Source organism: Micropterus dolomieu, linkage group LG02 (assembly GCF_021292245.1).
Source record: "Micropterus dolomieu isolate WLL.071019.BEF.003 ecotype Adirondacks linkage group LG02, ASM2129224v1, whole genome shotgun sequence".
NCBI lineage: Eukaryota > Metazoa > Chordata > Actinopteri > Centrarchiformes > Centrarchidae > Micropterus > Micropterus dolomieu.
In genome coordinates this window covers 16207460-16218983 of record NC_060151.1, presented here as the reverse complement: position 1 = coordinate 16218983, position 11524 = coordinate 16207460, and the positions used below count along the sequence as shown (strand labels likewise).

At 40.0% G+C, this 11524-nt stretch overlaps 1 protein-coding gene across 1 annotated transcript; it reads left to right on the top strand.

Annotated features, from left to right (window-relative positions):
• Positions 1–38: 38 nt before the first annotated feature.
• On the top strand, positions 39–10584 carry tbl3 (transducin beta like 3). The gene is made up of 18 exons (XM_046028471.1): positions 39–223; positions 347–398; positions 650–745; positions 1548–1595; positions 1720–1861; positions 1972–2056; positions 2769–2939; positions 3030–3105; positions 3228–3324; positions 3446–3675; positions 4031–4172; positions 4943–5001; positions 5558–5664; positions 6745–6880; positions 8340–8579; positions 9426–9496; positions 9875–10031; positions 10522–10584. Exons 1-18 carry the CDS (start codon positions 192–194, stop codon positions 10582–10584), a joined length of 2004 nt encoding a protein of 667 aa, XP_045884427.1. The 5' UTR covers positions 39–191.
• Positions 10585–11524: the final 940 nt, after the last annotated feature.

Below are 11524 nucleotides of genomic sequence, written 5' to 3'. Positions count from 1 at the left end.
TACAGCATCACGAACAAACCGGTCTGGCCAATCACAGCTCAGTGCGCCCACATGACGTACAATGGGTGCGACTCGGTTATCCACATGCTGGATGGATGTGTTGACTTTATCCAACGTGTGAAGTGAGGAATAAGTAATTTATGTCACCATAGCTGCCAAAATATTAAGGTTTTGGTTTTCTCGTGAGCAAGATGGCAAACGCCAATCTTCAGTTCAAAACAAAGTAAGTTTTTGACGCATGGCGCGTGCAGGCTGCAAATCTTGATAGCTGGCTAACGCAAGCTAGGCTAAAGTGTCATTTAAAGTTGCTAAAACGTACAGTCTTATTCCTGTTTTTCCATTACAGCTACGTTGTTTCCAGCAAAATAGAACCGTTTTACAAAGGAGGGAAAGTGCAGGTGAGTTTTCCTGTTTGTGTTTTCTGTCTAAATCAGTGTGGATTAACGTTAACATACCTGCCTGAAATGATCTTGACTCAGTAATGCACTGCCATAAAGGTGGGGGACTTGCGAATGACAGATTAAAATGAGAATGACCGACAGCAATGCAGCAGAGATCAAAATTGGCACTAACCAAGACCAGTAAACTGATGTTGATATGTAGACTCGTCTGACCGCCCCTCTAACCTCTCTGTCTGTTTGTTTTTCAGATCAGCAAAGATGAAAAATACATCTTTTGCACTTGTGGATCTCGTGTCAATGTTTTGGAGATCAGTACAGGGAAGATCGTCCACAGCGTTGAGCATGTGAGTCCAGAATGGGTTACCTTTGCGGGCCGGAGCCATGCAACCATAATGTTTACAACAACAGAGCCCCTGTTTCAGAGACCACTCTCAGCAGAATAGAGCTTGTGTTGCTGACTTTTACCTGCCAGCGTGGGTACTTGTGCCTTTATTTTATATTGTGCCAAAAATTTAAATAAACAAACCAACACAGGTAAATTTTTTTTAAAGAAGGTCAAAGTATGGCTTATATACAAGCTTTTCATTCTATTTAAAACTTGAACAGGCTTTTTTAAAATTTTTGACTTGGAGTAAGTTTATTGATGATAAGTCCTGTAGTTATAGTATTGGTTTGTTGGTAATATTATTCGAGCTAAAAGGATAAATTGATTGTCCATTGACAGAAAATCATATGGCAACAATTTTAATAATAATTTTAGTGATTTATTAAACAAAACGTAAAATCTTTTCTGGTTCCAGCTTCTAAAATGTAAGGATTTGCTGCTTTGCTTTGTTTTGAATCACTTTTGATGTTAATATGCTGAAGATATTGGGTAAAAAAGGCAATTTGTCAGATAGCTCTGGGAGCTTGTCAGTTTCTAAATATGATTTCCCCCAGCCCTAAATATGATTTCACTTGGACGCCTGCATTTTTACTCTCTTTTACAATAACCACCACAGTGAAAATAGGTTTTGGATATTATTGCATCATCCATGATATTTTATTGTTGACATCTGATAATGTCAAATGCATCCCATCTTCTGATAGCATTTTGTACCTTTGATCATCCTGAGAACCTCTCTGTCTTGTCTGTCCATATTGCAGGATGATCAAGAGGACATCACGTCTTTTGCACTCAGCTGTGATGACGAGGTAAAGCAAACACCTGAACCGCCTGCCACTGCTTCAGTCAAACTTCATGATGTGAATTCATCATATTGGCCTGTAAAACGGTATTTAGTTTGTGTGTATATCTCTGCTCTGTGTCACACCACAGCTGCTGGTAACGGCCAGTAGAGCTCTGCTGCTGAAGCAGTGGGATTGGAGGCAAGCTCAGTGTACACGCTCCTGGAGGGCCATTCACACTGTTCCTGTAGCCAGTATGACCTTTGACTCCACCTCTACACTCCTGGCGACAGGTCAGCAAATGCATCATTAATGACAATAAGCTGCGTCCCATGTTTCTGCCTGGTCTCTGCTACATAGATGCTGTACAGTTTGCAAAGTTTGTTTTCTTGTCGTCTCACAGGTGGCTGTGATGGCACTATAAAGCTTTGGGATGTAGTGAAGCAGTACTGCACCCACAACCTTAAAGGGTCATCTGGAGTTATACAGTGAGTTCAGATATCTAAGAACTACAAATTCTCTGAATAATATGCATTGACAGAAGTTGTTTCTTTCTTTTTATCCATGATTAGTGTGCCATTCCTACTTTCCCAGTATCTTTAAGATGCATGAACATGTTTTTCTACAAAACCATTTTTTCATTTAACAAAAGAATGCATTTTCCACAGTTAGATGTTGTCTAAACACAGTCAATACTTCTACTTTGCCTTTTGATTTGATCAGAAATTAATTGATAAATGAATAGGTAAACATGATTACTTGCCAACTATCAGTTTTCCAACTTTTCAGTTTTCTCCTACAGATGTATTTCAGGAGACTGAGTACACAGCTCATTTCCTGGATAGTCAGCTTTATTGAGGTGGGGAAATAGCAGAGTTAAAAAATCAGGAGTGCTTTGATTCAACTACTGAAACTAGTTCACCAGCTGAGTGGCATGAGTGATCTAAGAAAATAACATTTGGTTCAATTAGGCATTATCTGAAAAATGTTTTTTTAATCTGCCACATTTTCTGATATCACAATACTGAAGTGTTTTTAAAGTTGGTGTCTTAATGTTTTTCTAATAATAAATAAATAATGGATGTATTAGTTTATTTGGCAGAGTGTCATTAAACAGAAAAAAATAGGTTTAAGCGAAAGATACTGCATTTTGTAACTAAATTCAGTAACAAAATAAATGTCCTGTCTGTATCTTTGCAGTCTCGTCCAGTTCCACCCAGACATCAACAGGCTGCAGCTGTTCTCCTCCTCTCTGGACTGTGGCATTCGCTTGTGGGACCTGCGCTCCAGTCAGTGTGTGTGTGTGCTGCAGAGCCACTACAGCGCTGTGACCTCCCTCAGCTTCAGCCCCGACGGTGGCACCATGGTCAGGTGCGCATGGGCTGTTATCTCACATCAAACTGCTGTTTTAGGGTGTTTCTCTAAAGCTGTGTGTAATTGTGTGCTGATCTTTATTTGCAGTTCTGGCAGAGACCAGATATGTACAGTGTGGGACCTGAAGACTCGGAAAGCCACGAGAACTGTACCTGTCTATGAGGTAAGACTGTATAATGTCTTATTTGAATAACAAAGAATGATAAGATCTGATCTTTTTGTACTCTTTCGTGTGTGGGGGGGAGATTACAGCCTCATTTGTGCGTGTGTTGTCTATTTCTACAGGCTGTGGAGGGTGTTGTGCTTCTGCCTGAGAAAGAGGACTTCTCTGAGATCGGAGTGAAGAGCAAAGACTTGCATTTCATCACAGCTGGCAGCAAGGGTTCGCCTCGTTAATTGTCTCGAACGTCTAATCTGTGTTGCCGTGCACGAGTCTAGATTTTGAGGCCAGAAGTCACTCCGAGCTTCTGTCACTCACCTCTCCTCCCCTTCTTCCCTTGTAGGTGTATTGAGAGTGTGGGAGGCCAGCACGTCGCGTTGTGTCTACACCCAGACCCTCCCCTCCACCCTCACCACTGTCTCTGAGGCTGAGGGGGAGGAGGAAGAGAAGGACGACGACCCCCGCGGTCTTACATATCTCCTTCACCTGCCCGCCTCTTCCAGACTGGCCTCAGTCACAGCAGAACACAACATACTGCTCTACCAGTTGCCTGGTCTCACCACACAGCAGCAGGTGGGTACCGAGGATACACATGTGTAAGATGTTTAGATCCAGTATAGACCAAAACATCTGCTAGTATATTATTACATAATTTCTTTAAAGGATTTTACATATACACTGACAATTGGTTCAATTATAAGTTGAAATTAGTATTGGCATTACATGCCTTGGTTTATTACTCGCCGGATTATTATTTAACAGTTATCTCTACTGGATGTCTTTACTCTTGTATTTAAATATAAATTGTAAATTAAGGAAGTGCTTAGCAAGAGAAGTTATTATATTTTATAAGGTATCCAGGTCTTTTATTGTCATTTATGTAAAATTCATGGACACTCTGTTACTTCCTCTGTCCACCCTCTCACAGTTTGTGGGCTACAGTGATGAGGTGCTGGATGTGAAGTTTCTGGGCAAAGGTGACAGCCACATTGTGGTGGCCACCAACAGCTCCCAGCTGAAGGTGTTTGAGCTGCTCACAAACAGCTGCCAGATCCTCTACGGACACACAGGTCAGTCACCAAAACAGGGCGGCATGTGTGGGTGTAATACCTGCATGTGAAACACAATGCAGTGTGTTTATTTATACACCAGAGGGCGGAAAGTTTCCACAGTGCTGCAGTGAGTTTGTGTTGCCCCACAGAGGCAAACGGCAAAAAGTGACAAAAGTGTAATCAATGTTTTTTTTCTTGATTTGATTCAGTTATCTGTCTTGTAAACATTTGAGCACCGATGTCATGACGGTTAATGTAGGTAAAACAGCCAATCTTCAGTCTATTTTTACAGATACAGATTTTCCATGACTTGGAAATGAAAATCTTACTACACTTATATTACCACACTTGTAATAATGTACAGTCTAATAATAATAATGATAATGATGATAATAATAATAATGATAATAATAATAATAATGATAATAATAACCTTTTATATGTAGAGAATGTAACTGTAACAAAATATTGTATATTAAAAAAAAGTAAATAAAATATTACAAAAGTAAAATACATTTAATTAATTAATGTGAACATAAAATTATACATTAATTTACATGATATAAATCTTTAATAACACAGCCAAAAGCAAAAATGAAAATGGCTCTAATAACCATGGCAGGATTATGAAAGCTGTCATTAGAGGAAACAGAATCAGAAAAATTCAGCTTGTTGGGTTATGTCAGGTTTGTGTTGTTGAAAAGTGACTTGCTGAGCAGGTCGGACAGATTTAGTGAGTTTATCTACTCTGACACTCACTGCCTTCTTTATTGGTTTATGTCCCACAGATACTGTCCTCTCATTGGACGTGTTCAAAAAGGGTTTTCTCTTTGCAAGCTGTGCGAAGGTGAGCACACATCTTTGCACTGTCACACACGGAAACTGAGGAAACGAGACTCATGCACACTGAACTATGTTAAGGCACTCTTTCCAATGTCAACACAAACCCACAAATGTCAAAACATCTGCTGTTCTGTAAAGAGAGACGCTGTTAAACCCCACTTAAGCCAACAGTGATATTTGTATAAAACAAAAAATTCCCCATGCACAACAAATACAGTCAGGTGCTGGTAGAGCACAGGATTTAGCTAGGAAAAATCAAACACAAGCCACCGCACACTGAGATGACTCTACTGTGATTTATTGTGAACAACTCATTTCGCCTATGGCTTCTTCAGGTTCACTCTTTTTTACAAGAGCACTCACAGTTCACATCACCAGTAATGCCAGTCTCCATTTTTTGTATTGCTTTTTACTGTTTTATCATTTTATTTAAACATAAACATATTGAACACAATTCTACAATACAAAAGTCATAAACATGAAAAAAATCTAAAAATTTAAAAAACATACACGAGTTAGAAGAATTGCATAATTTTTGTATGTTGTGTATTTGTCTTTAGGACAGGTCAGTGCGTGTGTGGCAGATGGACAGTGACAGTGGTCAGGTGCACTGTGTGGCCCAGGGCTCCAGCCACACTAATGCTGTGGGCTCCATCGCCTGCTCCAGGTACTTCCTGCAGTCACACATGTGTTTCTTTTCACATGTACCAACACAGACAAAGAATAAGGTGGTTAAGTACAGCCCAAACGATATCTTGGTTGGGTCTCTGTAAATAATATCACAGAGTACAGCTTTATATGAAAAGCGCTATGAGATAACTGTTGTTGTGAATTGGCGCAATATAACTCAAATTAAATTGAATTGGATTTGTGGCGTTTCAAACAGGGGAGACAGGGAGTTGCAAAGTGCCCCCTGGTGGTCAAACTATGCAACGACAACACTCATAACATGAAGGATCTGTCTGTCCATTTCTTTTTTTAATTGTCATTTATCGGCTGTTATAAACACTGATTAGGAATTAAACAGTATGAAAATTTCATATCACGATTATAGTGACCAAAATTATCACGGTTATCAGTATTATCGGTATTGTAAAAATGTACCGAAAAAGATTAAAATGTACTGATACACACACTGAAACTATTTCAACAAGTTTTATATTGAAAACAAGGAAAAAAGTACCATTTTGTTTGCAAAAACATTAAAATAACAGCCAGTTCCTTTTGTAAATGTATGAAAACCATCTAAGTGTGCATTATCATATAGATAATATAATTTATTATATAGATTTTATATTATATAGATAATGCAGTGACCCCATGCACAATTACATGACAACAAATAAGTCTTTAGAAGACAGTGATAGTAACTGCAACGAGCCCATCAACTGACATAAATACAGAGGAGGACATACTGCGCATGTGCGCCTGCTTCTGAGAGACTGTCGCTAACTTTAGTTGATGCTGGACAGTGTTTGCCGTGAGTTTATAATAGCGCGGTATCCAAACCCGGTTATCATGGTAATTAAAATGTGTACGGTTATAATAACCGTTGGGAATTTTACCATGGTTTATCATTAAACCGGTAATCGTTTCATCCCTAACACTGATACCAATTTATCTGCACTTAGCTTATATCAGCCGATAATATCGGTAGGGCTTTAGTGGTAAGTGAAAAGAAGGAAAGGAAATCAATGAGTCTGTGTGACAGTAATGATCCTCCAAGTTGGCGTGTGTTTGTGTCCAGGATGAAAGCATCGTTCATAGTGTCTGGCAGTCAGGACTGTACTGTGAAGGTGTGGGATCTGCCAGCAGACTTGTCTACGGCAGGAGCTGATGTAAATCAGCTGACCGCCCGCGCCACAGAGAAGGCACATGATAAGGTAAAATTTTGTCAGCTGATTGCTTTTCCTATTAGGAACATAGAAACTTCCTTCAAAGGATTATTTTGAATGAATTTATCCATTATACCACGTGACACTGTCTTTGTCCACATTTGAGCCCAGGACATAGAGGTTGTACCCTGTTTAAGTAATTTTTCTTGCAGAAACACCCCACATTTCATGGTTTCAGCCATGTAAAGACGTGGAAAGAAAAACAAACAAAGGCAGACATGACGTAATAATATTCACCGACATCACTAAAACGATGTGAAGATAAAAGCTTATTATATAATTTGGTGAAGTGGCGGAGAGCATTTCACTTTTGTCTGAAATCTTCCACAGGTGTGAAACTGGGTTGAGATCTGGTGACCAGAAAGACAGTAGTGTTTTTCATTCATCCTTTCATTGAACCCTGGTGCATGAAGCATCTGCATTAGATATTTCTCCACTCTTTTCTTCAGGTTTCTCCTTTCATTTGTTCCCCATCTGTATATATAGTATACAATTAAATATACTATTTACACTCACAGTGGCCATTTCTCTGCATTGAGTACTTTTACTTTTACAGTACAGCAAGTACATTTGCCTGATAATACTTAACATACTTTTGTTTAAGTAACATTTTCAATGCGGGACTTTTACTTAAACTGTGTTCATATTACCCTCTCACCATTAAAGATGCAGATTTCTTTGTTTAAAGGACATATAATAAATTAGGTAACTTCAGCAAGTGCACTGTAACCCAGTTACGTGTAAAGACATTCTTGGAATCGTAGTGAATAAAAAAGAAGAAGTTGATGGACAGGTTGAGGGGGAAATGTTTCACAAAAGAGTAAATTATAACACAACATCATCAAATAACTCAACACAAATTGCTGATATAAAATAGTTTAACAAATCTTCTGAGTGTACGATTTCTCCTTTAAAAGGCCAGCTACACACACACGTACATCCTGTAGGTCAGTCTCCAGCTATCTCTTTGTGAACAGTTAAGCAGACTCTTATTGTAAGGAAGTATAGTAAACCCACTACCAGCTTGCTTACTACTGGAACTGTTGGCAAGTTGCTGGGTATAAAGATTTCCACACACTATCATTTCTTGCTACACATACACAAGTCTGACTCCAGATATGTGTCTAGACAAGACAGATATGTGAACAGTGCCATGTTAATTAAGTCTACTGTTGTCACGTTCCCAAGGAACTTTGAGATTTATGCAGATTTATGTGTTCGATGTCAATCACAGCTGAGTGAGGTAGCGCTGGAGGCAGTTTAGTGAGAGGAATTTAGAGAATCTGTTTATCTTGGGGAGGAAAAAAGTGAATCAAAACCCCCTTTTTCCCCCTTCATCTCGGCACCATCTCTTTTTCAAAATGAATTTCCTAACTTGAATTGACCAAAATCTCAACTATGTGAAAGATTATTCCTCATTTTCCCATCTCGCTCCCTTTTTGTCCAGGATGTAAACAGCGTAGCGGTGTCACCCAACGACAAACTGCTGGCTTCCGGCTCACAGGACCGCACGGCCAAGCTGTGGTCGTTGGCGGGGGAGGGGAGAGTGGGCCTGCTGGGGGTGTTTAGGGGCCACCGTCGCGGTGTCTGGGCCGTCTGCTTCTCTCCCGTCGACCAGGTGTTGGCCACGTCCTCTGCGGACGGCACCACCAAACTGTGGAGCCTACAAGACTTCAGCTGCCTCAAGGTGAGATTAAGTGGGCTGTGCGTGTGATACATTCATGTGCAGTAAGTTCCCTTTCTTATCAGTGTCTTTTTGAAAAGCTCACATTTCATGCACTTATGCAAAGTAAATCAGGAAAGAAAACACTCATACATCAATAAAACACAAAATAAAGAAACCATGTAGGGGAGAGATGTGACCCACGACCGGTTCATTATAACAATGCAGTGCTGATAAACCACAGAGCTGCGGAGTAACATTAGGCTTCACGATCAGAGACAGTTTTTATATCGCGTCCATACTTCTGTCCATAGCCCCCTCTCTGTTGTGAGTCTGCAAATCAATCAGTCAACTGATGGTTTTTAGAATGATCCATTCATCTGTAATATAAAAGCAATACGCCAAGATACAAGCACACCTGGCTTGTAAAGGGAATGCGAGATGACACTCTGATTGGTGTTTTGCTTGTTACACCCAAAGCACACCAATGACCAATTCACAGACTAAGTACAACCCTTGTGAACCATGCGCCTTGTATTCCGGTTTTCCGCCATCAAACTAGAAACATTGGAGTTGGGCACAACCGAACGTAACTGTGCCATGCACTTCATTCTGTTGTTAAAATAAGGCCCAATATCTCTTAATTTAAATTCAACAGGTGATATTCTGTTATGGAATGGTTCACCTGAGTAATCATGTCAAGATAACACCATCACATCTGAAAGATGACAACAGCCAAGATTATTTAATAAAATTATGAATTAATTCATGTACCTGACTGTAATTTAGATTTTATTTTATTTTTTTTTTTTTGTGGCTGTAAAGTTAAAATGATGATTATTTGTCTTTTTACTCTTAATTTTTTTAAAGACTTTCGAGGGTCACGATGCATCCGTGTTGAAGGTCGTCTTTGTGAGCCGAGGCACTCAGCTGCTCTCCAGGTAACCCCATGCAAGGCATTGTCTTCTCAACACTTTACAGAGTCAATGAGTTTGATCAAACAAACATTACGATTATGATATGTATCAAAACTGTTGCAGACTAATATCAATTTTAATCGACTAGTGACTATCGATTTATTGCCTCTGCCTTTTTTTGAGTTTATTTTGTCACAACTCAGTGTGAACTTGAATTACTAGAATTAGTAGTAGTAGAATGTAGTAGTATAGATGTAGTATCAATTTGGGACACCGCCTATGTTTTAAAATGGATTATTGTGGATCCATCTCCTTCTGTTTTTCTGCTTGTCGGCCATGTAGGGTCTTTAAATAAAAACTGTTGACACACAGTTCTAACTCTTCTCTCCCAACTGTCCTCAGTGGCTCAGATGGTTTAGTAAAGCTGTGGACCATAAAGACCAATGAGTGTGTGAAGACGCTGGACGCCCACCAGGACAAAGTGTGGGGTCTCCACGCTACCCGCAAAGATGACAAGATGGTGACCGGCTCAGCAGACTCTAACATCACTGTGTGGGTGGTAAGTGTGACAGGATAGAGTTGTTCCTGTCTTGCCATTAGTGTTGTACATAAATACCCTGGCAGGATGCAACAACTGTTCTCTGGATGTAGCTGAATTCTGGGAAATAAATCCCAAAATAGATGAGATAGAAATAGACAGGTCCGGGAAAGCATGATATGGCAGCTTAAAAGTGCTTTGAAAGAGCTAGTTTCAAAATTTGTACAGTAGCACATGTGAGATTTGTTATTTAACAGCTCAGAATTCAGTATACTTCAAAAACAAATGTTCCATACTCACTTGACACTGCACTTTAGTCAGTATTGGCAAATATCTAACCTATTGATGTACCCTATAGCAAAATATTCAGTCCACATCTTATCTAGCTAGTTATTTTAGCTGATCTTACCTCTCTAACTGGCCTCTCTCTTGTCATGTGGGGAAAGGAGGAATTTCACCTGCTGGGATCAGCAGATAATCACAAAAAATTTTGTGTTTCGTCCACTGCTAGGATGTGACTGAGGTTGAGCTGGCAGAGGAGCAGGCCAAGCAGGAGGATCAGATACTCAAGTAAGTTACACACAACATTATCTTAAATATGTGAAGAATTTAATCACAGAAAAGGCGGATGTCATTCCACCCCACAAACCTCCATCCGTTCACTCAAACCGAAACGGTGGATAAACAAAGATCTGTCGTTGTTCTGAGGGAATTTCAGGACTCTTGATTACAGTGAGGAAAATAAGTATTTGAACACCCTGCTATTTTGCAAGTTCTCCCACTTAGAAATCATGGAGGGGTCTGAAATTGTCATCGTAGGTGCATGTCCACTGTGAGAGACATAATCTTAAAAAAAAAAAAATAAAAAAATTCCAGAAATCACAATGTATGATTTTTTTAACTATTTATTTGTATGATACAGCTGCAAATAAGTATTTGAACACTTGAGAAAATCAATGTTAATATTTGGTACAGTAGCCTTTGTTTGCAATTACAGAGGTCAAACGTTTCCTGTAGTTTTTCACCAGGTTGGCACACACTGCAGGAGGGATTTTGGCCCACTCCTCCACACAGATCTTCTCTAGATCAGTCAGGTTTCTGGGCTATCGCTGAGAAACACGGAGTTTGAGCTCCCTCCAAAGATTCTCTATTGGGTTTAGGTCTGGAGACTGGCTAGGCCACGCCAGAACCTTGATATGCTTCTTACAGAGCCACTCCTTGGTTATCCTGGCTGTGTGCTTCGGGTCATTGTCATGTTGGAAGACCCGGCCTCGACCCATCTTCAATGCTCTAACTGAGGGAAGGAGGTTGTTCCCCAAAATCTCGCAATACATGGCCCCGGTCATCCTCTCCTTAATACAGTGCAGTCGCCCTGTCCCATGTGCAGAAAAACACCCCCAAAGCATGATGCTACCACCCCCATGCTTCACAGTAGGGATGGTGTTCTTGGGATGGTACTCATCATTCTTCTTCCTCCAAACACGGTTAGTGGAATTATGACCAAAAAGTTCTAT

Bases quoted from the DNA above. Each gene is read 5' to 3' on its own strand.
- tbl3 (XM_046028471.1), top strand. From the start codon at position 192: ATGGCAAACGCCAATCTTCAGTTCAAAACAAA. The intron at 1,862-1,971 runs GTCAGCAAATGC...GTCGTCTCACAG, and splicing joins CTCTACACTCCTGGCGACAG to GTGGCTGTGATGGCACTATA. The intron at 10,032-10,521 runs GTAAGTGTGACA...GTCCACTGCTAG, and splicing joins CTAACATCACTGTGTGGGTG to GATGTGACTGAGGTTGAGCT.